General features: G+C 44.6%; 1 protein-coding gene across 1 annotated transcript in view; it reads right to left on the bottom strand.

Moving 5' to 3' along the window:
* DNAH6 (dynein axonemal heavy chain 6) overlaps positions 1-27,383 on the bottom strand; it is a 443,662-nt gene that overhangs the window by 244,247 nt on the left and 172,032 nt on the right. Inside the window, exons 39-40 of the mRNA XM_068233571.1 lie at positions 19,020-19,241; positions 2,529-2,676 (exon numbers count right to left, since the gene is read on the bottom strand). Coding sequence (XP_068089672.1) covers positions 2,529-2,676; positions 19,020-19,241 — 370 coding nt within the window. The remainder of the gene's footprint in view (positions 1-2,528; positions 2,677-19,019; positions 19,242-27,383) is intronic.

Below are 27,383 nucleotides of genomic sequence, written 5' to 3'. Positions count from 1 at the left end.
CTAACAGTTGAGATAATAAAAGTCAGAAAACAGCCCTCTCCACGACTTTGAAAGTCGTAGAGATAATAGCTTTTTTGCATAGAGATAACAACTGGAGTTTCTTAACTCTTCCTGTACTGGAAACAATTAGACTGATGTATCTGATCTTAACCATCTTAGCGGTATGGACGAGCTCAGCTCGTCCATCACCGCCGATGGCTGCCGCTCAGGCCCTGCTGGGCCGATTTCCATCAAATAAAGTGCAGCACACGCAGCCGGCACTTTGCCAGCCGCGTGTGCTGCCCGATCGCCGCCGCTCTGCGGCGATCCGCCGCGAGCAGCGGCGAAAGAGGGTCCCCCCAGCCGCCTGAGCCCTGCGCAGCCGGAACAAATAGTTCCGGCCAGCGCTAAGGGCTGGATCGGAGGCGGCTGACGTCAGGACGTCGGCTGACGTCCATGACGTCACTCCGCTCGTCGCCATGGCGACAGGAGAAGCCAAACACGGAAGGCTGCTCATTGCGGCCTTCCGTGTTACTTCTGGCTGCCGGAGGCGATCGGAAGAACGCCTCCGGAGCGCCATCTAGTGGGCTTTCATGCAGCCAACTTTCAGTTGGCTGCATGAAATAGTTTTTTTTTTATTTAAAAAAAACCCTACCGCAGCCGCCCTGGCGATCTTAATAGAACGCCAGGGTGGTTAATGTTTTATTTCTTAGCTGTGCTACACATACAAATCATAATATCATAGTTTTTTTTTCGCTTGAGTGTCTCTTTAACATCAGAAGCTTGACCTATGGTGCCCTCAAGTGTCTAAATAAGGGGCAACGCATGAGGCTATTCTAGTTTTTCTGTTACATAACATGTCGTGTGTGGCACTGGTTCAGTTCACTTAAGTACATATAGCTGAAAATAAAACATATTCAGCTTAAATAAATCACATTACTTTGGAGCTGTGTGATGTTCCGAATGCAAACGTAAGAAAAAAATATCTCAGTTGAAACTGCATGCTATATTTATAAAATATTGTATATCAATTGAATTAGTGATATTTACAATTTCATGGTTCTAAATAGATTTAAATTTATTTGAGTCACTAACTGTTTGCAATGAACAACACAACTTGCCACTTCCTATTATACTACTCATATATTAGTATTTATGGGCAGGGCTGGTGTTTACATTTAGGTACATTGGGCAATCGCCTGAGGCTCCAAACTCCTTAGGGCCCCAAAGTCAGGAACTGTGGATGTCAAACAATTTAAGTGCTGACACATTTATTGTTGCTCAGGCCCTTTACCTAGCAACAATCTCTAGATATGGGTTATCAAATCTGTCACTATAACTGGAAAAAACGCAATAGCAGCATTATCTTCTCACTGGGTGCATTGCCTTGGCAGAGTAAAAGGCCATCCCAAAATAGTTACAGTATGCATGGGCTTACGACTTCAGTTTGCCATAAGCTGACCAATTTGAATTTCAGTTCAATTTGAGATCAGTCTGCCATGAATTCACTAGTATAGATGGGACATCATAAACTAGTGAAGGAAGTGAAAGGAAACTAACATAAAAAAAACAAAACCTCATATTTAAGAGCCCACAATAGGCTTATCAAACAAAGTGACTGACACTGTTGTAACTGACTGGAGCAGTATTATCAGATTTCACCAATAGGTGGCAGTGTATATGAATTTTGATGCTGTTCCTGAAAAGCAGACACCATAGTAATAGAAAGTTGGTGGGATGTGTGAGCACCCTGGAGCAAAAGATACAAGAGAGAAAATGGGAGCCCAATGGTGCAGTATGTCAAAGTAACACAATTTTTGGAAAGAATCAAGCAAAAGGTCTACTCACAAAGGTGGATTGCTAGGTGCAACCAACCACTGGCAGCAGGTGGAGACAATGAACCCGACTCCACTCGGGGTGGTCCGTCAGGACCTCGGCTGGTCGCTCTCCTTCATAAATAGAAGCACTAGGCTTGTGTAAAAGCACTGTGGCTAATGCTTATACCCCTTCAACGGGGGATGTTGAGGGACGGATTTAGCACATATAGGGGATAAAGAGGTGCCCTGGTTGTATAAAATACGTTAAAAACAACTAAAAAGAAACAAGTGAGGTGGCTTACCTGAGAGACGAAATTCTTAGACAAAAACATTTTAATAACAAAGCACAGGCAACGCATTTCACGGGTCTGAGCCCGCTTCATCTGGCCAATAAGAGGCTCCCTAAGTTAGCGTTCTAAAGACTGTTGCCACTTTTAATGGCCTGAGGAAGCAGGCTCAGACTCGTGAAACACGTTGCCTGTGCTTTGTTATTAAAAATTATTTGTCTAAGAATTTTGCCTCTGAGGTAAGCAACCTCACTTGTTTCTTTTTAGTTGTTTTTAACATATTTTATACAACCAGTGTACCTCTTTATCCCCTATATGTACCATAGTAATAGGGTAACGTGTGCCTTAAAAGTGTCTTGATTTGTCATGTTTTAGATAATAACATATTATAAGTTATCACATAAATAATTTTAATAATATGTGATTTTGTCCATCAAAATATTACCCAGGATGGTTTTTCTCTTCTTCTCCAACTTTGATTCTATAATTTCTTGTGTCCGGGCAGACGAGGTCTGAGCAGAAAAGTTTATGTAGACAGGAACATACCCAGCTTCATCTTGGATTCTGTTCAGCAATCCCCGAGCCACTACAGACTGCACATTGCAAATGCACAAAAACAACAAATAAAGAACTAATCACTGACTGTAACTAGAAAAAAACAGCACTGTAATGATTTGTCAACATATATCTTATAGGTTGTTGAAGTAAACCTGCTGTGAAAGCTGTAACAAAAAAACATACTTACCTAGGTAGAAGGAGGCCTCTGGATAGTCCTCCTCGCTCCTACCACCGCTGCCTGTTACCCTTTGTAAAAGATCACAGCCATGCTCTGCTTCATGCACAAATGGGGTAGTACTTTGCACACTCTAGTACAGCCACGCCTGCGCAGTAGCAATGAGCGCTTGTGCAAGCAGTTACAGCTTGCTGCGCAGGTGCAGCCATACTCACCGAGGCACAGTTCAACCATGCTCATGCATGAAGAGGAGCAGTGCCATATATCATATCCGACAAGCTCTTGTTGAAAATGTTCCAGGGGTCAGCACGCAGCAACGGTGGGGACAAGGAGGACACAGGGAGCCTCTGGACTATCCAGAGGCTTCCCTCTATCTAGGGAAGTATCTTTTTTTGTTGCAGCTTTCGCCTTGTCTACACTTTAAAAAATTAAATTCTTCTTTCAATGATTATTTCACAAAGAACAGTGCTAATTATCACCATTGGTGATATCATATTTATTTCACAAAAAAACTCTGTTAGGCCTCTTGCACACTACATGAGATTCCGATTTTTTATACGATCCAATTTTTGATTCCGATTAAAAAAAACGTAGCAGCATGCAGTACTTTTTTTTAATTGGAATAAAAAATCTGATCGTATAAAAAAATCGGAATTGCATGTAGCATGCAAGAGGCCTTAGTGTTTTTTTGTAACTTTGTAACCTTTGAACCAATGTTTCCATTTTACATAAGCATAGAAACCAACATTTCCATCAAAGAGTACAGAAAACAGAAAAATGGCCATAGCTTCACTCACACGTCCCGACACAAAGCTTAACAGTTGAAGAGCAACTATACTGAAACTCCATAGCCATTATCCATTCCCTAAAGCCCACTTCAGGGGCAGCTGATGAATTGTCTTTGATATGACTAGTCATCATTCCTCCAATAACAAGAAAACAGCAATTTAAACCAAAACAGGAAATGTTCTCTCTACCCCTTCTTTTATTATCCGTGAGTGTCCATAAGTCAACACTCATGTTTCCATATATCAAGATGCAATGCCCCATACCCCATACTATTCAACTCTCTCCTGTGAATTCTCATAGTTGGCGTCTCAGAAATCCCAGAACTTAGCAAATGTCTCAGTCTCTTAATTGCTGTCTTACAGAAAACACCACAAATAGTTAAGACAAATTGTTCATACTGCATCGTTTACAACACTAAAGTGCTAAACTGGCCTGCAAGCAGTCCAGACCTGTCACACACTGAAAACATTTTGGTGTATTACAAAATGAAAAATATGACAAATTATATATTTAACTGCTAAAATCATACAACGGGCAAGAATTGGGTAACATTTCATATTCTGAACTGCAACAACCAAATCTCCAAATATTTACAGTGCTGTGAAAAAATAGGTGATGTAGCACAATGGTCATCATGTCCCTAAAACTTGTTGGTGGAATCAAATTCAAGATACCGATAAGCACATAAGTTTACAAAAAATAATTTTTGCTCAGTTTTCAACATTTGAATGTTGCCTTAGTAAGATATTAATTAAAAACAGAGTTTACAGGATTTGCAAATCATTACTGTGATGATCCGCTCAGCTGGCTGCACAGGCAGACAGCTGTTTGTCCATTCCTCTAGTCTGTGGGCTGCAGGTCTCTGGAACAGAGACCTGTCTTTCCATTGCAAGTTTCTGTTCTGTTCTCTTGCTGGGGAATTTGCATACATTCGTTATGCAAATCCCCTACCTGCCTTCTTTGATGACTGGCACTATAAGAGCTTTATGTTTCCCAGAGTGCTTCGCTGGTCATTTCCCTTCCATGCTCAGTTCCTGATGGACACTGCTGGAGTGTCAGCCATTGCTATCTAGTATAGTTAATTCCTGGGGGTTGCTTTAGGCTCCCCTTCTAGCCCAGTCAGGTTGTATTATCTGTATTGCCTGTTCTGTCTTGTCTTGCCTGTTTGCCATTGTCCTGTCCCTATGGTGGTTGACAGGAAATGGTTCTGATCTATGTTCTTGGAGTATAGCTGGTGCAGCGGTTGCTACCAGCTATCTCTTCTGTTCTGTCTTCTGGGATCGCGCTAGCTACTTTGTGCTAGCGCTGGGGATCCTTCTGTTCTGTCTCCTGGGATCGCGCTAGCTACTTTGTGCGAGCGCTGGGGATCCTTCTGTTCTGTCTTGTCGGTCGCGATTGCGCTGTCACCAGCGGCGGTTGATAGCGAATCGTTCTGTCTTGCTGAGATCGCACTAGCCGCTAGCGTTAGCGGCTGTGGATCTTTCTGATCTGTGTTCCTGCTTGGATCACACTTGCTCTGGCGGAAGAGCGGTGGATCCTTCCTGCCTAGTTCTTGTTTTTCGTGTGTCTGTCTTGTCCGCTGCGCTTGCTACAGGCTCGGTGAGGTAACCGTTAAGCAAGCGCTCGCGTCCCCTGTTTCATGTTTGTCTGTTTATGGTTAGTTAGGCGTGCTTGTCTCTATTGTGCTTATCACGTGGAGATCGCGCATGACCGCGTGCACTGTTGCGAATGAGTGCGGTGTTCGCGGTTAGCTAGCGTTGTTGTTTTCCATATCTCCTTATTGTATTTGCTGTGCCTTTGCTACCCTCGTATTCTATTCTGTTCTGCCTTGTGTCACGTCTGGCGATCGCACCTCTCGCGATCGCGTTCCTATTTCGTATCTGCTGTTGTGTGTGCGCGGTCGCGGAGTGGCGACTGGATTGGCGCACACACATACAACCTATCCCTTTTGCTCAATCTCATTCGCAATCGCCTCTCTTGCGATTGCGTTCTGCGCTTCGTACAATTCCTGTCTGGCACTTGTGGAGGTACAGAGGATTGGTTCCTCTGCACTCCCCAGCGCCATCTGCCGACAGGAATTTCCCTCTACAGGTGCGTAGCACCTTTTGCTGGGTTCCTGCAAATTATACGCTTGTGGAGGATCTCCGCCGTGTCAGCGCACGCGTTGTGCGCTGATCACGGGGAAAGTTCCACATTCGTGACAGAATGCCCAGCCCAACCCAAAACCCCAGTGTAGACGGAATTTCCGATTTGTACGATTTTGTCGAATATGGCTCTTGTACCTTTAAGAGATTTAGAAAACTTGAACCTGAATCAGCAGACGAATTTTTGTCTGAGTGTACGAAACTGTTAGCGAACCCTGAATTCCAATGCACCCCAGTGTTTACCTGGGCCCCCCAAATGGTCTACATTCTGTTGGGGGGCGAAATGTCAATGTGGGGTTATGATGTGTTAAATCATACCACCCTGAGTCAAAGACCCCTGGAATTCATGGCCTTTTTAATTCACAATTGGCTGAGATTACCTCAATTACCATACCCCCTTAATGAGTTGTTGTCAGCAGCTCAATCAGCTGTTCCATCTACTCTTTCATCCACAAAGCAGCCATCCAAAGCCTCTAAGTCTAAACGTAAAAGATCTAGGAAGGCTTCCCAGCGGAAAGATCCGTTGCCCCTAGCAACCACAAATAAAGAGGTTATTTCTGTCAAGTCTGAAATGGGCAAAACCATGCAGTATGATAATGATGTTTATAATGCAACTGCTGATCAGTTTTCAGGTTTTTTGCCCCAATCCAAAGCTTATGTGGATCCTGCTATAGGTAGGATCGCACACTACATTAAAGCAGTTAAAAAATCTGTTCTTGTTCCTGAACTCCACCCCTATGGAGATTATTTGGATACTGGCCTGTTTGAACCCCCATTTGCTTCCTGGGATATTGGGGCCTTGCTGGAAGAATTCGATTTTGATTGGAAAGCCTTTTGCGATTTTTACATCGCAAAAAGCGAAGATGTCTTGAATGCTTGTCTCGATTCTATGTACCTTCTGATTGATTCCGATGAATGTGACAAGGATGATGTGGATCTGGTGATCTATGTATGGCAAACGATTTTGGATGAGTTGCACACACCAACCAATTGATTCCAATAAAGAGACATCGTTGTCGGATGATTGTTCCTGCCTTTCTGGGGTAAAGCATGAGAGTCTTGACTTTGTGCAATCTGAAATGAATGACAGTGTGCAGTTTGAATCTGTGCGATCTGATGCCTGTTTCTCGGATGTTCCTGCAGATTGTGATCGGCATGAGTCTGCCGGTTTCCTCAAGGATGTGTGGGATCCTTTGTCAGTTAGAAACAGATCTTTGAGATCTTCCGTCTGTGACCCTGCTATGGGGAAAATTTCTCGACTATGCAGCGTCAAAAGTAAAATTATTATGCCTAATAAAGTTTATCCTGTTGATGTCGCCATTTCTTCTGCAAATGAGTTTCTGTCTCACCCTGTTCACACCTGTGCAGGCCTGTTGCCTGATGACAGTTGCTCCAGTGTTTCTGTCCTAGATGCCTTGCAGTCTGCTCCGCAGATCGCGGAAGTTTGCGATATGGAAGCGTCAGTTTCGCAACCTAAAGTGATCTTGGATCCGCAAATTTTTCGTTCTGACTCCTCGGATTCGACATTGTTAGCCGAATCTAAGAATGAGACAGCGCTTCGGTTTTGCGAATCTGATGCTGAAGCTTCTTTGCCTTGTCCAGAGAAGCTTTCTCTGAACCTGCCCTGTACCATGAATGAAGGCATGATGTCCACTTGCATTGACATTTGCGAGTCTGATTCTGAAGAAAGTATTGACTCTCCACCCAGTACTCTGGATGAGTCAATATTGCCTTGTACAATATCTCCTGCCCTGCCCCTAGAGGCTCGTCTAGGTATTGCTGCTATTTTTACCTGTCTTTCTGCAGTTTTGGAATTGCAAGCTAGTTTGACTACTACGCAGAGTTCTGGGTGCAGCGAGATTAAAGTTAGGGAGTCAGTGTGTGGTCCAGTGAATATTCCTGTACGTTCCACTCATGATGATGAAATTCAGTCTCAGTTTATGGTGGAACCTTCCCTGGGACATCTGCCCTGTTCTCAAAATAAAGTTCCAGTTTTGCCCTGTAACATGGATAGTACAGAATCCTTCTTAGACAACTTGAAAAATGATGTTCCTGAGGTCTTGTTCGATGATCTAAAGGTCTCCGAGTTCCTCCCAAGGGGTGCAGAACTTGTGGGAGATGTCTCCTGCCCCCCAGGTCCTTCTGAGGTGTTGCCCACTTCAATAGGCATTGCTGCCTTGCTGACTACTTTTGCAGCTCTTGTGGAGCTTCATTCATGTGTAGTCAATGATGATATTACAGTTACAGAAAATTCTGAATTTGAATCCGAGTCTTCTTTTGAAAGACCAGTACCTGTGATCTTTACTCGTGATGATTTTCTGCCCGGTACTGGTTTTGGTCTTGTCGTGTCGGACTCTGAGGTTGGCAGTTCCCCGACATGTCCTGAGGTTTCTCCTGTACTAGTGTACCCCGATGTGCTCTGTGACCCAGAAAGCCTAAGTGTGCCTCGGTTACCAGCGTACTCAGATGCTTCCTCTGTGGAGACATGTTCTGATATAGCCTGCCTGCTTGCATGCCCAGAAGTGGTCCCTGAAAGTCCTGATCTTGATGGGTGTCCTGCTAATTTTGAGTCTGGAATGATCATAGGTTCCCTAGGGGTTCTTGGTGGTTCTCCATGTGAGCCTGGTGAGCGTTCTGGCTTCTTGGGATCTCTGCGGAGCTTCAAGGCGTTCTGGGAGATTCCGGGAAAAGTTTTGCTTGGTGCCCTGAATGCGATCAGCAATGGCTTTGGTGTTGTAAGGGACACTTCGAACAGGTATTGCGGCAGGTTTGGTATTCTTGGACGCTCCTTGGAAGGTGGTGGGTATTGTCTGGAGGGTGTCGATGGCTTCTTCTCTGGTGTCCACAGTCCTGATGGGTGTTGCGCTGAGACTTGCAGTGCTGATGGGCATGTTTCGGTGGCTTCTGCTTCTGATGAGGTCGGTTTCGGATGGACTGACTCTGGAATTGGGCCTTGTCGGGCTGTCCTGACCTTCATGAGTCTTCAGTTAGAGTTTTGTGATGTTACCAGTCTTGAGGGATGTCTGGAATCCATCCCTAGAAGGGGGGGGTACTGTGATGATCCGCTCAGCTGGCTGCACAGGCAGACAGCTGTTTGTCCATTCCTCTAGTCTGTGGGCTGCAGGTCTCTGGAACAGAGACCTGTCTTTCCATTGCAAGTTTCTGTTCTGTTCTCTTGCTGGGGAATTTGCATACATTCGTTATGCAAATCCCCTACCTGCCTTCTTTGATGACTGGCACTATAAGAGCTTTATGTTTCCCAGAGTGCTTCGCTGGTCATTTCCCTTCCATGCTCAGTTCCTGATGGACACTGCTGAAGTGTCAGCCATTGCTATCTAGTATAGTTAATTCCTGGGGGTTGCTTTAGGCTCCCCTTCTAGCCCAGTCAGGTTGTATTATCTGTATTGCCTGTTCTGTCTTGTCTTGCCTGTTTGCCATTGTCCTGTCCCTATGGTGGTTGACAGGAAATGGTTCTGATCTATGTTCTTGGAGTATAGCTGGTGCAGCGGTTGCTACCAGCTATCTCTTCTGTTCTGTCTTCTGGGATCGCGCTAGCTACTTTGTGCTAGCGCTGGGGATCCTTCTGTTCTGTCTCCTGGGATCGCGCTAGCTACTTTGTGCGAGCGCTGGGGATCCTTCTGTTCTGTCTTGTCGGTCGCGATTGCGCTGTCACCAGCGGCGGTTGATAGCGAATCGTTCTGTCTTGCTGAGTTCGCACTAGCCGCTAGCGTTAGCGGCTGTGGATCTTTCTGATCTGTGTTCCTGCTTGGATCACACTTGCTCTGGCGGAAGAGCGGTGGATCCTTCCTGCCTAGTTCTTGTTTTTCGTGTGTCTGTCTTGTCCGCTGCGCTTGCTACAGGCTCGGTGAGGTAACCGTTAAGCAAGCGCTCGCGTCCCCTGTTTCATGTTTGTCTGTTTATGGTTAGTTAGGCGTGCTTGTCTCTATTGTGCTTATCACGTGGAGATCGCGCATGACCGCGTGCACTGTTGCGAATGAGTGCGGTGTTCGCGGTTAGCTAGCGTTGTTGTTTTCCATATCTCCTTATTGTATTTGCTGTGCCTTTGCTACCCTCGTATTCTATTCTGTTCTGCCTTGTGTCACGTCTCGCGATCGCACCTCTCGCGATCGCGTTCCTATTTCGTATCTGCTGTTGTGTGTGCGCGGTCGCGGAGTGGCGACTGGATTGGCACACACACATACAACCTATCCCTTTTGCTCAATCTCATTCGCAATCGCCTCTCTTGCGATTGCGTTCTGCGCTTCGTACAATTCCTGTCTGGCACTTGTGGAGGTACAGAGGATTGGTTCCTCTGCACTCCCCAGCGCCATCTGCCGACAGGAATTTCCCTCTACAGGTGCGTAGCACCTTTTGCTGGGTTCCTGCAAATTATACGCTTGTGGAGGATCTCCGCCGTGTCAGCGCACGCGTTGTGCGCTGATCACGGGGAAAGTTCCACATTCGTGACAATTACATTCTGCTTTTAGTTATATTTTACACAAAGTTTCAGTCTTTTCACCAATGAGTTTAGGCTACAGTCACAGTGGTCATTGCACTGCCTTCCCTGTAACAGCAGAAAAGCAATGCAATGGATTAGGAAAGCAACGCCGCATGTTATCCACGCGTTGCATCACATACAGTGAAAGTACAGTAAAGCATAGAGTCAATAAAATGTTTGCGTCTCTGTCACCGTCAATGTGCTAATTTTTCATTAATGCACTGCTTGCAGTGTGTTAGCATGTCACACGCCGTTATACCGCAACACATCTGCCACACTGTGAACGATGCATAGGTGGTACACTGCAGTCGGCAAACCTACATTACAGAGCGACCGTTATGCTGCACCCACCACAATGCACCACTGTAAATATAACTTTATAGGAAAAAAACAAGGAGCTGCCAGTTTCATCCTATGGCATTACAGCTTACAACAGTGAGGCACTAACTGTACAAGCAATTTTGCCTTCACTGGCTGCATGCTTATGTAGAGTAAATGGCTCAGTAAGCAGAAAAGTCATAGGATGACTACAACAGTCATGGAACCAGAGCAACTTGAAGATCCTTACATGAAAATGTTTTTATTCACTGGGTGTTATCCAATCATCAGGGCAATTAATTGCCACTACCCAGAGGATCACTGCTGCCCATTTGTTTTTAAAGAGGAACTTTTACTCAGGATTGAACTTCATTCCAATCAGTAGCTGATACCTCCTTTTCCACAAGAAATCTTTACCTTTTTTTAATAGATCATGGGGGTCTGTATGGCTGATATTGTGGTGAAATCCCTCCCACAGTGTGATGTCATGACCATGGTCATGAGAGTTTGCTGTCTGTGAACCTCTTTGCATTGTGGGAAATAACGGCTGTTTCCGAAAAACATCAATGTAAACAGACAGGCATATTAGCTCACGCATCGGAGCTAGTAATTGCTCCTTAATCATAGCTAAAAAGGCTTTCATAGGAGCTACAATTTATACAAACAGTCACGCCTCAGAGGGAGGTCTTTGCAATGCAAGGTACAAATTGAACATTTTTTTAAAGTAAAAGTACAAAAAAGTGTCAAAAGTGCATAATTTGGTATACAAAGTGCTCATATAAGAACAAAGAACAGATTAAACTCCCTATGAGTAAGTAGACTATTGGAATGCCCAAGACTGGAAACAAAGGAACTTAAAAGAGTTATGGCAGATCATAAATCATAAAACAAACTGATGTCCCGTTTCAGGAAATTCCTCTGACTGTCCTCCCCTCTGATAGGTTGCATGACCCTCTCAACACCCTGGAATCTAAAAGTAGAGAGTACACACAAAAGAGTTATTTCCTGGCACTCGGTAATGGGGGGGTGATAAGGTCACTACACCTTTAAATATCCAATCTGCCCCATTCCACACTACTCTGCTTCTCGGAACTTGCACAGAAGGCATGCATATAGACTTATATGAAAGCAGCCAATTGATCATTAAAGTACAAACAGGATAGTCCGTGCACCACTTCTATTGTTGCATTTATTTCCAGAGCAGACACATAGTTACAGCATCAAAGCCAAAACTCAGCGTGACATTATGGACATCCTGGACTCCTGCACGTGAACAAGCGCCACACCGGCGCGAAACGGCTGTAGCGCCGTCCACCCTTCCCCTGGTCACCCTCCCTCATCTGCCACACAAGATCCTGGATAAGGTCAGATCTATCCACTATGACACGCTAAAGTTTTGGCTTTGATGCATCCATAATCTCACGCTGAGTTTTGGCTTTGATGCTGTAACTATGTGTCTGCTCTGGGAATAAATGCAACAATAGAAGTGGTGCACGGACTATCCTGTTTGTACTATATTGATTTAAAAGAAGAGAGATCACCCCCATGGCAAACAGCAAAATGATGTGAAACCTTGGAGCCTCTAAAAGTATCCTTGGAGGTCCCACGATAGTGTTCTGACACTTTATTTCTTAAAGAGAATCTGTACTGTCCGACTGTCTGACACTTTGTGAAAAAAACAATTTCCACTAACTTGTGACAAAAAATAAAATCTTCTATGAACTCATCATACACCTAATGGAATACCTTGGGGTGTCTTCTTTCTAAAATGGGGTCACTTGTGGGGTTCCTATACTGCCCTGGCATTTTAGGGGCCCTAAACCGTGAGTAGTAGTCTAGATCCTAAAATCCTAAAGGTACTCATAGGACATTGGGCCCCTTAGCGCACCTAGGCTGCAAAAAAGTGTCACACATGTATTATCGCCGTACTCAGGAGAAGTAGTATAATGTGTTTTGGGGTGTATTTTTACACATACCCATGCTGGGTGGGAGAAATCTCTCTGTTAATGACAATTTTTTGATTTTTTTACACACAATTGTCCATTTACAGAGATATTTCTCCTATGTGATGTATTGGCTGCGTAGACCAATAAGACTGCAATACATTCTTTTTGACTAGACCCATTTTAAGGAGAAGGCCCAAAAAAATTTAAGTTTGGAAACTTAGAGTGGTTTCCACCGAAAAGGCTGGGCATGGTAGCTTCTCGGATTGGCGGTTGCGTATTGTGTGGCATAACAGTTGGTCTCAGCTAGAATTAAATCGTAGAGATCCACGGTGCAGAACAGATGAAAAAAGTCAAGAGCCAATCCTAGATTATCTGTCTCCACCTGGACGCCAGACTGGGAGGTGAAAGGGGGCAGTACGGGTGCGGCGGAACCAGGGGATTGCCAATTAGGATTTGCCAGCACCTCTGGGAGACTATGGGTAGTACGGCCCGTTTTCCTGGTGGCTGCGAACTAGGGTCTTAATGCACGTGCCACCAAACCAGTTTTTACTACCATGCTAGGTAGTACTGGTGCTAGGTCCAGGAGATGCTACACTGCTGGTGCATGCCTCACCAAGAAAACTCGGATCAGCGCAAACACCACTCTGCTGCCCTTGAGTCTGATCCTGCGCCACCTGCAGTCCAGTGACATGGGGTGTGGTACGCCTGGCTCTAGCCGGGACCTCATCCTCATCATTGCTATCAGTCAGAGAGCCACTGCTGTTCACCGGTTCGTATTCTGACCCAGATGATTCGTCGGATGAGGCTTCCCAATCGCACTCAGCCCACTGGGCCAGAATCTTGGCGGCCTCTTCAGCAGAATACCCCTTTTTTGCCATAGTGGACTGCTAAATTCAGGGGGTATTCCTCTGAGACTACCCAGGAAAAAGAGCACCTACCTAGTAAAAGGGAGTACTTGTGAAGTAGAAAGCTGTGGTCACTGAGTTTTGATTAAAACAAATCAAAACTGATCTTTACAGCCCCACAGATATTGTACAGTGTTTTTTGCAGTGATCAGAAAAAAAAAGTTCTGTCACTGTGGTGGGGCAGGCTGAACGCAAGTGCAGGTGAACGATCAGGCCTGATCGGTCAAACACTGCGTTTTTAGTGTATCCTAGTGACCCTAATATATATCTGACTGCGATCAGTAATGATCACTTATAGATACTATATAGTAGCAATGCTGATTAGCAACAGTGATGATGCTAATCAGCAACTAATTAGTGACTGCGGTGTGGTGGGCTGGGTGCTAACTGACGCTAACTACCCAATGAAGGGCCGTAGCTAAATAACTGGCCTAACTGTTAACATTAGTGATACTAAAAAAGTGACAGTTTTCATTGATCACTGTTTTTAGATCATTAGGATAGTGACAGGGGTGTGATCGGGGGGGGGGGGGGTGTTCTGAGAGGGATCTGAGGGTGTGGGCGGGTGATCAGAAGCCTGCAGAGGGCAAATTAGGGCCTGATCTGATGTGTAGGAAAGCTAGGGGGTGACAGGTGGTGACAGGAGGTGATTGATAGGTGTCTCAAGGGGTGAATAGAGGGGAGGATAGATGCAATCAATCCACTGGTGAGGTGATCAGGGGGGGTCTGAGGGGTCTCTGAGGGTGTTGGCGGGTGTTTGGGTGCCCGCAAGGGGAAGATTGGAGTCTGATCTGATGGGTAGCAGTGACAGGGGGTGACGGGGTGATTGATAGGTGATCAGTAGGTGATTACAGGGGAGAATATATGCAAGCAATGCACTGGTTGATCAGAGAGGGTCTGAGGGCGATCTGAGGGTGTGGGCGGGTATTTGGGTGCCCACAAGGGGCAGATTAGAGTCTGATCTGATGGGTAGCAGTGACAGGTGGTGAAAGGGGTGATTAATGGGTGATCAGTGGGTGATTAGAGGGGAGAACAGATGTAAACAATGCACTTGGGAGGTGATCTGAGGGTGGGTCTGCGGGCGATCTGAGGAAGTGAGTGGGTGATCAGGTGTCCACAAAGGGCAGATTAGGGTCTGATCTGATGGGTGGCAGTGACAGGTGGTGACAGGGGGTGATTGATGGGTGATTGTCAGGTGATCAGTGGGTGATTACAGGGGAATATACATCTATACAGTACACAGGGGGGGGGGGGGTCAGGGGGTGAATGGGTCTGGGGAGGATCTGAGGGTGTGTGGGGGGGGGGTGATCAGGAGCCCCCAGGGGGCAGTTTAGGACCTAATCTAAAATATAGCGTTGACAGATAGTGACAGGGGGTCATTGATGGGTGATTAGGGGGGTGCTTGGGTGCAAACAGTGGTCTGAGAGGGTGATCGGGGGGGGGGGGGGGGGTCTGAGGGGTGCTGTGGGCGATCAGGGGGACAGGATCAGTGTGTGTGTGCTTTTACATACACAGCTGCCTCCTCCCCTGGTGGTCGCTCGATCACTGGGACCACCAGGGGAGGAGGAAGCCAGTATAATACACTTTGTTAGCTTAACAAAGTGTATTATACTTTAGTAATGAAGAGATCGGAGGGTTAACAACCCACTGGCACTGCTAAATGGCCTGCAGGTTGACGTTGCGGGTGGGCAGAGCCTAATGCTGGTGGATGCGCGCGCATCCCTGTGCACGATCCCCGGCTAATTAGTCCCCCAGGTGCCGCTGCCGATTGGCGTTACGTGGCCCTGGGGGAGCCACCTTGCTGACGCCCATAGGTAGTGGGCGGTGGGCAAGTGGTTAAATACACGATTTTCCCCCCAAAAAAAATATAAAAATATATATAAAAAAATGTGTGTGAGTGTGTGTATATATATATATATATATATATATATATATATATATATATATATATATCATGTTACAGTATACTACAAGTTTTTATTACATGGTGAATTATCTGCACCCCAGTCTGGGATTCCTGAGTCAGGCAGCTCTCTCTCCCCTCAGCACAGACAAGCTGAAACTGAGAGCAGAGAGTGAGGAGTGAACAAAGCACACAGAGCCTGCAGGGGGCGTGCATAACTTGTATTCATTACAACAGAGGCAGTCCATTCCTCCCTGGGTTTACAAAGCTTGACAAAGGAAGGAAGATTAGTTATATTACAGAGACAGTGCAGGTAGAAAAGGCTGCAGTAATCCAGACCACATTAGAACAGGTATAGGAACTTATAGGATAGAAGAAATAAGGCTGAAAATTTTGTTACAGAGTCTCTTTAAAGCTCGAGTTGTGCAACCTAGATACTGTATCGAACATTTTGAGCAAGAAAATACATGAATAACATTTGTAGTGGCACAATTTATAAAACTTGCAATAAAAAAGGATTTAGCAAAATGCTTAAACTGCGGACCAGGTTTCCCTGCTCTCCCGTGGTCTCTCCTTCAGGTTTTATGGTGCATCCTTCCATTACGATGTCTTTAAAACCTTGTTGGATGTTGTTGGATGTTAATAAATGTATTCATAATCTTATGGTTAAAAAGCATTTTGTTGACAGTAAAAATTTGGAGGGTGCGGCGGAAGGGATCCCCCGGCGGACTAAGGGTTGTGCAATGTTCTTCCTTTACAGGATGAGTACTCGGTTCTACTTCTTTAGCTGGGAATGAGGGAGTTACAGCCAAAGATTTCTGATCTCCCTGGTTGTGAGATCTGAGGATGCCCTAGAGACTTTGTCAATTTTAAGAAGCTCCTTCTCAACTTGATCCTGGAAATGATCCACCGCCTTGGTACGGGCCTGGAGAGGATAAAAATCTGGATTCTTAATGGAAATAGGTATAATATATACCTATTTCCATTAAGAATCCAGATTTGTGTCCACTCCAGGCCCGTACCAAGGTGGTGGATCTCTTCCAGGATCAAGTTGAGAAGGAGCTTCTTAAAATTGACAAAGTCTCTAGGGCATCCTCAGATCTCACAAACAGGGAGAGAGCCGCTTTGACTTCCCTCAAAGAGAATACCTCCATTGTGATATGTGGTGCCGACAAGGGGGGCTTAGTGGTGGTCTTAGAAAAGGCTGATTATGAGCGGGAGGCTCTGAGACAGCTACAAGATCGGGATACCTACGAGCCCCTCTCCTCGGATCCCACTGTACGTTTTTTTTCAGTTGAGTTGACTACTTTGTTAGAAGAGGGCCTTGCCCTGGAGGCAATAACGAAACGTATGAGGGACTTTGTAATGGTTAGAACACCGTTAGCTCCTATCTTTCACCATTTAACAAATACTCACAAACCAGATTCTCCCCCACGGGGTCGACCCATTGTGGCCGGCATTGGATCCCTGGGGGAGCGTCTCGGTGAGTGGGTTGACTCCCACCTGCAGGCACTCGTCACTCGGTTATCTTCAGGCTGTCTTCAGGATACAAAACATCTTCTAGCCAGTTTACAAAATATTGAGTGGGCAGCTGACTCCATGTGGGTAACTTTAGATGTTACTTCCCTCTACTCCTCCATCCCCCATGACAAGGCCCTCCAAGCTTTAGATCATCATTTGAACCAATACTCCTCCTTCTCTTCCTCCCTGAGACTCTTCCTCACCATGGCAGTTCAGTTTTTGTTGAAACAATTACTTTATGTTTGGTGGCAGGTTTTATCTCCAAAGATGTGGAGCTTCGATGGGAGCCAAGTTCTCCCCATCCCTGGCTAATTTGTACATGGGGTGGTGGGAGGAGCTCCACATCTTTGGGGACCACAATCCGTATTTCTCCCGTATCTTTTGGTGCGGGAGATATATCGATGACCTGTTCTTGGTGTGGAGAGGTCTCCGCGAGGATTTACCTGACTGTTTAACTTTTGTCAACCACAACAACTTGAATTTAAAGTTTAAAAGGTGACACTCGGGAGATTGACTTTCTGGACATTACTCTCACAGGTTTTCCTGAGACTGGCTACATCAGGCAGCTCGGTCTTAATAGCTTCAAGGTGCCATCCCAAACATACAACCAAAGCTATCCCTGTTGGGTAAATGATCAGAGCCTAGTGCAACTGCTCAGATCCAGCTTTTCTTAATTCTGTGCTGCAGGCTGTGGAGAGAAGACTTCTGGCCAGAGGTTATAAAAAATGGCAGTTGAAAAGAGCACGCTACATTGCGGACCATCGAGAAAGAGCAGAGCTCCTAAAAAATTTGGTACGAGTTAATCATCGTCTGAATTCTAATTGAACTTCATTTGTCACTACGTTTAGTCTCGAGTATGACAAAGTAGTGTCTATCATTAAAAAATGTTTACCGATTTTGACAATCAATCCGAATTTGGATGCCATTCTTAGTACAGGCGTTTCATTTTCCGCCCGAAAAGCAAACACTTTGGGTTTGATTCTTTCTCCCAGTCTTTTTGGCCAGAGCTCTGCACCACATCATAGAACGTGGCTCTCTACCACTGGCACTTATCGTTGTAGCTTTTCAACTTGTCGGTTTTGCTCCTTTCTCCAACCTGGTCGGGAGGAATATTCTTTTGCTAAACGACAATCCTTTTCTATTTCAGGTTTTATAAATTGTGCCACTACAAATGTTATTTATGTAATTTATTGCTTAAAATGTTCAATACAGTATGTAGGCTGCACAACTCGAGCTTGAATACTATCGTGGGTGTCTGAATACTATCGTGGGACCTCCAAGGATAATTTTAGAGGCTCCAAGGTTTCACATCATTTTGCTGTTTGCCATGGGGGTGATCTCTCTTCTTTTAGATTCCAGGGTGTTGAGAGGTTCATGCAACCTATCGGGGTGGGGGGGGGGGGGGCAATCAGAGGAATCTCCCTAAATGGGAGACATATTGGATCTGGCAGCTAGGGACTCGTACGGACTCAATTCAAGGTAGGACGTCAGTTTGTTTCATGATTTATGATCTGCCATAACTCTTTTAAGATCCTTTGTCTCCCGTCTTGGGCATTCCAATAGTCACTTACTCACTTACTTACTCATAGGGAGTTTAATCTGTTCTTTGTTCTTATATTAGCACTTTGTATACAAAATTATGCACTTTTGATACTTTTTTGTACCTGTACCTTTGAAAAAAATGTTCAATTTGTACCTTTCATTGCAAAGACTGCCCTCTGAGGCGTGACTGTATAAATTGTAGCTCCTGTGAGAGCCTTTTTAGCTATTAGGAGCGATTACTAGCTCCAACATGTGTGAGCTAATATGTCTGTTTACATTAATGTTTTTCCAATAAAGATGAGACTTTTATTCAACCAGTTGAGCGGGTCTTTCCCTTGATATATTTGATTGGCCTGGCTGTGTTTGCTCCTGCTTCTGGTGAATATGGCAGAGTGGTGAGCGGTGTTTCTCCTCTTACATAAATGGACAAACACTGACTAAATAATCTATAAATTAATTAAAACAAAAAAATCAATTTTATTCATTGTTATTTTCACTACAGTTCCTCTATAAGCTACTTGATCAATAAAAGGGGTTACATGGGTGACTGTGTTTTTCATGACACAGTTCTCTTTCAGTTGTAATATAGGAAGATAAGTTCAATAAATTCAGTAATAATATGTTTTGTAACGTTTACCTTTCCTACACCAGTGGTACCAGTAAAAAGGACGGAGTGTCGCACAGCTAGCAGCTTCTCCATCAGGTAACCATACCGCACAGTGTCAGTTGTAGGAACAAGCATCTCGAAAAATGGCACATCGCTGTTGTACTTGAATGAAGGGATTATTCTCTCCCATGGATCCAGGCGCTTGGTGTCATAATCCATATAGACACTCCATAGATCACCAGAGGAAGGAAGCTGAACAACATGACATGATAAAGAGATAAAGCAATGACAATAAAATATCCTTAAATCAATAACCTAAACCTGTCCACTCTATTTATTAGGAAAATATCCCTGCCTTTGAAAGTTCTTGGGAATGCTACATGAGTATCATAGATCAATTGAAGATGTGTTGATAATTAGCATACTGCTTGATTTATTATTCTTATTATTACACCTCCATGATAACTGAGTGTAAGTGAGCTGATGTTTTCATAAAGAGAAAAAATAAATTTCCTTTAAAAAAAAAGTGCTACAATTTTTACTCATTCCATACTTTAGTGAATTTCCACATCTGTTAGGAACCTAACAATTCCCACCTATCAAATTAATCACAGTGATCACAGTGATGATTGTTACCAATTTTCATTTCTGTTTCTTACATTATTGTTATGTGCACACAAGTGATAGCCAATGACATGTAAATAATTCAGGCTTGCATGCAAATTATATGCAGTTTGGTATTGGATCAAAATTGCCATGAGGTGCATTTGACGAACGCTGTTCTGAGCTGCATACAATGCAATTTGCAAATACCATGGTCGCCTTCTCTCACTCTCACATCCAGGACTTCTCATGAGCCTCTCCTTTGGAATGTTTTCCCCCAGTCTGTCCATCTTTGAGCCTGAAAACCTTTAAATGTGCTCTTAAAACACACCTGTACATAAAAGCTTATAATTTGCTATAGGTAGTATTCTAAGTTCACTGTCTCATCCATTAATTAACTGTGTCTCCTTCCCTGGACCCTAATGTCTCCAACCCACTACCCTTTAGATCATAGGTGCCCAATAGATCAATCGCGATCTACCTGTAGATCGCGACCGCCCATTTGGTAGATCACGGCCATATGGCCGCGTCCCATTACATTTTGCGGCCGGCATTTGTCCCATCAAATTCTGCTGCCGGCCGCTGGCCAATAGGAAGCAGTGGAGGGGAGAGGCGGCGCGGCTGAAGAGAGGCCAGGGGCGGTTCCGCCATGACGCAACATCATGGCTGGGGGCAGTGCCGGGCACAACACATACACGCACGCACCACTCACTCACTCAATCATGCTGCCCGCCGGAGCGCTCCCTCAGCCGCCGACATGCTGCTAATCTGCAGCTGAAAGAGGGGAGACCAGACACCGCCGCTGGAGATGAAGGGAGGTAAATAATTATTAAGCACCCGGGCACCTATCCCTACCTACCTATACTGAAGGGACCTATACCCAGCTACCTATACTGAAGAGACCTAAACCCAGCTACCTGTACTGAAGGGACCTATACCCAGCTACCTATACTGAAGGGACCTATACCCAGCTACCTATACTGAAGGGACCTATACCCAGAAACCTATACTGAAGGGACCTATACACCCAGCTACCTATACTGAAGGGACCTATACCCAGATACCTTTACTGAAGAGACCTATACCCAGATACCTATAGTGAAGAGACCTATACCAAGATACCTATACTGAAGGCACATATACCTTGCTGCCTATACTGAAGGGACCTATACCCAGCTACCTATACTGAAGGGACCTATACCCAGATACCTTTACTGAAGAGACCTATACCCAGATACATATAGTGAAGAGACCTATGCCAAGATACCTATACTGAAGGCACATATACCTTGCTGCCTATACTGAAGGGACCTATACCCAGCTACCTATACTGAAGGGACCTATACCCAGCTACCTATACTGAAGGCACCTCTACCTAGCGAGGCACCTATACCTAGCTACCTATACTGGAGGCACCTATACTTAGCTACCTATACTGGAGGCACTTGTACCTGGGGGCTGTTCATGACAAGGGGGGATTCTGCAACACTTGAAATGTTTGTAGATCTCCTGGACTTGGCAAATTAGCTCACGAGCCGAAAAAGTGTGGGCACGCCTGCTCTAGATTGTAAGCTTGCAAGGCCAGGGGCCTCCTCCTAGTATTTCTTATTCTGCTATAATTTATCATATGAACGTGTAACAGTATTGGTTATGTCTCGAACCTTACAACTATGTATTATTATTATTTAGTATTTATATGGTGCCAGCATCTTATGCAGCGCTGTACAGAGTATATTGTCTTGTCACTAACTGTCCCTCGGAGTGGCTTACAATCTAATCCCTACCATAGTCAAATGTCTATGTATGTATCATGTAATGTATGTATGTCAAGGGCCAATTTAGGGGGAAGCCAATAACCTTATCTGTATGTTTTTTTGGATGTGAGAGGAAACCTGAGTGCCCAGAGAACACCCACGCAGACATGGGGAGAACATACTAATTCCATGCAGATAGTGCCCTGGCTGGGATTAGAATCACTGCAAGGCGAGAGTACTAACCACTACGTCACCGTGCAGCACTCAAGTAAGTATTTGTATTGCTGGATGTCCTGATTGTACAGAGTTTTGATCATCTCATGTATTTATGCTCTCCATTTGTTATGCACTATTTACAGTGCTACGGAAGATGCTATCACTATATGAATAATAAAAAAAAAATATTACCTCTTTCTACATGGTACACACTTCTGCATTCATTATGTGAATGTGCATATAATGTTACGTGCCAAGCATGGGCACTGGATGTCCACTTATCTCTTCCTCTAGCCTTATTTTATAATATTCAGATGGGAAGGGAGACTAGGGGCGGGTGAGAAGGGGCATTGCACAGGGTAGCGGCGGAAGGCTCATGCAGCAGAATGCAGGAAACGATACAATAACTCACCTGCTTGCATTCACACATGTCCCGTATTTACTTTCTGGTCCTGGTTTCCGTATAATGGTAACAGTGACCCTTGTAAAGGGGGCACTGTTACCATTAGACAGGTGGCTGATGGTGTAATGGTTAAGGGCTCTGCCTCTGACATGGGAGACCAGGGTTCGAATCTCGGCTCTGCCTGTTCAGTAAGCCAGCACTAATTCAGTAGGAGACCTTTGGCAAGTCTCCCTTACACTGCTACTGCCAATAGAGCGCGCCCTAGTGGCTGCTGCTCTGCTCTGGCGCTTTGAGTCCGCAAGGAGAAAAGCGCAATATAAATGTTATTTGTCTTGTCTTGTCTTGTCTTGACCCAGAACCAGGAAGTTAATATGTGGTGCATGTGAATCCTGGCAAGCAGGTGAGTTAGTGTATCGCTCCCTGTGCTCTGCTGCATGCACCCCCTAGTAGTGATGGCCTGAACATCAAACTTTCGGTTCGCAAACACAAATTTTTCACAAAAATTTGCGAACTGGCGAACTGCAATAGACTTCAATGGGCAGGCAAATTGTAAAACCTATAATGACTGTGGCATGCTGGAGGGGATCAATGGCAAAAGTCGCACCAAAAATTACGTAGCTGACGCACAGTCTTGTTTTAATCTCTAAAGGGCAGAAATCACAGTACATTCCTAACTTTGTGGAATTAAGTGCTTTAAAATGTCCAGTGTGCGTACACAGCGATAAGGTAGTGTAAGGGTTAGGCCTGGTTCACACTGAAATATGAAGCGCCGCATTTAACGCACTGCAAACAGCCGCAAAGAGCTTTAATGATAACGTCAGGTAAGCAAATCATTGTTTTTGCTAGTGGACACCTCCAGGATATAAATGTTAGTCCTCTTGGCGGCACTCTTCGTGCAGGTGATTGTGGTTTTCCAGCTTCTATGGTCAGGCTGAGGTAGTTCAATGACAGATAAGTGACCAAAAAAACATTGATTCTGCACTGAGGCCTTATACAGGGGGCAGTAATGAATACTAGATGCCAGTAGTGGTGGTAAAGGATTATTGGGTTATAGTCAGCGCACTGCTAGGACCAGCAGACCTATCTCCAACAGCTAATGGGTGCACTGGACACACAGAATTGCAATATAACAATAACAAGAAAAAGAACAACAGCCCTTACAAGGGTGAACTACTGTGGCACTAAGCACTGACTGCACCTGTCTGCAACAGCTAAAGTGCACTGTGTGGACACACTGAACAGCAATATCACAAGATCAAAACACAGCCTTTAGAAGGGCTCTTGGGGTTATGCAGATGGTGAATTGGTACTGTAGTAACAAGAAACTTCACTGGGGACACAGAATACAGGCCTAACTAACGCTTTCTCTAAAAGTACAGCTCTGTCCCTAACCTCCTTCACAGCAGCCACAGTCAGAGAGTAAAATGGCTGCTGTGCTGGCTTTGATAGGTGGAGGGCGGTCCAGGTGGGAGGGATAGCTAATTGGCTGCCATGTGAACAGTTTGGGCCACCTGTAACAAGGAGGTCTCTGGCTGCCTAAAGGGGTCTCCCTGGCTACCTACAGGGGGGTCTCTCTTTCTCCCTGTGGAGGGGGGTGTTGGCTCTTTGGCTATCTAAAGAGGATCTAATTGGTTCCCTTATGGGGGGGGGGCTCTCTAGATACCTGAAGGGGGGTTCTCTTGATATTTAAAGTACAGTCTCCCTGGCTTCCTGAAACCTGAAAGGGGGTCTCACTGGATCCCTACGGGGGGGAGGGCTCTCTGTCTACCTAAAGGTGGACTGTCTGGCTCCCTATGGGGGGGGGGGGACAATTTACAACCCTGGGAGCTCTAGAGCCAAAAAACAAAAAACTGCCCTGTCTAATGGTCTCAGTTGGTAAGCAGGCAGCACTAACTGCACTTATTTTTTTTTATCACACCTTAATATTTTAATATCAGCAGATACGGTAATCAGAGTACTTGCATCTTCTGTGTAAACCTCTTTCCAGTACTACCACTTTACAAGTAGACTGCTTAGTTTCCATCAGCCTTTCATGCAAATAACCTTTTAGCACATTCGTTTCAGGATTCTTGTAAGGCATTAATATTGTTTTTTTAATTCATACTTCCAGATAAGCTTATTACTTACAGTATATCTTATTACTTATATCTGCAATGCCTACAGTTTTTCCAGCAGTAATTTTTAATATAGGTTCTTTTTTCACACGTAGATATGAAAATGTAATTTGATATACTTTATGATAATATATGTATATTAGCACCAAGAGTTACAAAGATATATTTTATAATAATGTGAAGTATGTTCAAATAATTCGCTCTAGTGATTATTGCATTTTATACCAATATATTTATTAATTTAGGTTTCTAGCATGTTTTATTATATTACCAATTACTTACAATAGGTCACCTAGTGACGTTTAGTCATTTATTTCTCCATTTGCAGATAATTTCTCCAGGAGATGTCTTAATTAGTATAGCACCCAGTTTATGCTGCTGCATAGGCAGAAGAGCCCACTGACCCTTACATGCTACATAATTTGTTATTGTAATGCAAATCATGGTGATAAGTTATTAAAACACATTAACAACATTACTGTATAATGCATTGCAGTTTGTAAAATATATGTTTGCCATTGACACTTATGTGGGATACTATATCTCCCTATTTGTGAAATTGTTTCTTTAAAAAATCTCTTTACATATGGTTTTGGTATATTTCTAGGCATTGTATATCTAATTGTAACTTTTAAGGTAGGATCCTTTTATTTTATTATTGTAGGCACTTTTTATGAACTGATGATGTTGATTTAGCCAATGAGAAATGTAGTTTGCGAGTGCATAATAAACTTTAATCGCATTCAATGGTAGTAACTAGTAAGCCAACACTTATACTATAGCAAACTTATACTATGTTCTCATTTCTAGAGCATTACCTCTTTTGGGAGGTCAAGATTTTCTATTTTCATAATGTATGTTTTATGTGTCATGTTCCCTACAACCCAGGAGAATTACATCACACCCGTGTGAGGATGGAGTCATAGTCCCCACCTACCGTTTACAATCGTTGCCTAGAGATAACCCAGGCTTGTGAGTGTACATTTCTCTACTTTGCAGTAATGCTTGGGTTCACCATTACTTACTAAATTAGGTTGGCTCCCAGTGTTTATGGCACACACATCCATTTTATTCTATCAAACATAGGGCTTGATTCACAAAGCGGTGCAAACTGTTTAGCACGGGTGTGCTAAACAGTTAGCATGTGAAGTGCTTTTCGCGGAGTTTTGCGCACGCAAAGTGCCGCGATTCGCATGATCGCTGACTTTTGCGCGTGCAAATTGCGCGCACAAAAGTCCGCGATCACGCGAATCGCGGCACTTTGCGCGCGCAAAAGTCCGCGAAAAGCACTTCACGTGCTAACTGTTTAGCACACCCGTGCTAAACAGTTTGCACCGCTTAGTGAATCAAGCCCATAGAGTTAAAATGAAACATGTCTCAAAATAAAAGAATTCAGTTAGTAAACAATACTGATTTAACCACTTCCTGCAAAATGGATACTTATAAACGTCCTATTGTAATGATCTGCTCAGCTGTCTGCACAGGCAGACAGCTCTTTGGCCATTCTTTAGGTCGGAGTGCTGCAGGTCTCTGGAAAAGAGACCTGCCTTCACTCTGCAAGTTTCAGAGTTGCTCTGCTGGTGAGGAATTTGCATCCACTTGTCATGCAAATTGCTTAGCTGCTTCCTTGATGGCTTGCAGTATAAAAGCCATTTGCTCCCAGAATTCCCTGCTGGTCATGATGGTTTGTTCCTGCTAACTTACCTGGAGTCTCAGCCTTTGCTAACTGTTTGCTAAGATTATCTTAGAGTAATTCCTTGGGAGTGCACTAGGCATTCCTTCTAGCGTAGTCAGGTTGTAATTATCTGTATTGCCTTGTATTGTCTATCTGTTGCGATTGTCTTGTCGCCAGCGGCAGTCGACAGGAAATCGTTCTGTCTGTTGGGATCGCATTCGCCCTAGCGGTAGAGGCGTTGGTTCCTTCTGTACTCTGTCTTAGGGGTGCAAGCCAGAGCAGCGGTTGCTACTGGTTGCTCCATCTGTCTGTCTGTCTGGATCGCATCCGCCCTAGCGGTAGTGGCGGTGGTTTCTTCTGTACTCTGTCTGGGAGTGTAGGCCAGAGCTGCAGTTGCTACTGGTTGCTCCTTCTGTATGTCTTGTCTGGAACGAACGCTTGCTGTAGGCTCGGTAAGGTAACCGTTTAGCAAGCTTTCGCGTTCTCTATTCATTACTCTGTCTGGGAGTGTAGGCCAGAGCTGCGGTTGCTACTGGCTACTCCTTCTGTCTGTCTTGTCTGGAACGAACGCTTGCTGTAGGCTCGGTGAGGTAACCGTTTAGCAAGCGTTCGCGTTCTCTATTTGTTTTCGTGTTCATTGGTTAGTTAGGAGTGGCGTGCTTTGTCTCTGTTGCGCTTTTCGTGTGGAAACCGCGCCATTAGCGTGCTTTGTCGCTGTTGCGCTTTTCATGCGGCGACCGCGCTTAGCGAGTGCGTTTGTTATTTTCCTTGGCGTTCTGATCATTGTTATTTGCTGTGTCTTTCTTGCTACACTTGTGCTCTGTCTTACTCGGTCTTGTGTCACTATTGGCAATCGTCACTCTTGCGATTGCGTTCCCACTTGGTTTCCTCTGTTGTGCGTTCACCGTCGCCGGGTGGCGACTAGATTGGTGAACACACATACATTCTGTCTCTGTGCTCACTTTCACTCTACAGGTGCATTGCACCAAAGCTGGGTTCTGTCGTTTTATACGCTTGTGGAGGATTTCCGCAGTGTCAGCGCACATAATTCTACAATAGTTACAGTATGACCAGCCAAACCGAAATTCCCAGTGTAGAGGGAATTTCCGATTTGTCTCAGGTTTCATTTCCCAAAGCAAAAGCATATGTGGATCCTATTGTAGGCAGAATTATACATTATATTAAAGCAGTAAAAAAATCTATGCATGTTTCTGATCCCAACCCGTATGAGTGTTTCTTTGATACAGGGTTGTTTGAGCCTCCATTTGCTTCGTGGGAGTTAGGGGCTTTGATTGAGGAGTTTGAGTTTGATTGGAAGGCGTTTTGCGATTTTTACATAGCAAAAAGCGAAGAGATTCTTGATGCTTGTATTGATTCTGTGTACACTTTGATTGAATCTGATGAGTGTGACGAATGTTTTGTGGATTCGGTGATTTGTGTGTGGCAGACGATTTTGGATGAATTGCACACACACCAACCAATTGATTCCAATAAAGAGACACCGTTATCAGATGATTGTTCCTGCCTTTCTGGGGTAAAGCAAGTGAGTTTAGACACTGTGTGATCTGAAATGAATGGGTGTACTACTGTGGTTGACACCTGTGTGAATTCTGAAAATTTTTCTTCTGC

The sequence above is a fragment of the Hyperolius riggenbachi genome, chromosome 1, assembly GCF_040937935.1.
Source record: "Hyperolius riggenbachi isolate aHypRig1 chromosome 1, aHypRig1.pri, whole genome shotgun sequence".
Classification (NCBI taxonomy): Eukaryota; Metazoa; Chordata; class Amphibia; order Anura; family Hyperoliidae; genus Hyperolius; species Hyperolius riggenbachi.
The sequence above is the reverse complement of the archived record's forward strand: the minus strand, read 5'-3'. Positions and strand labels throughout refer to the sequence as shown.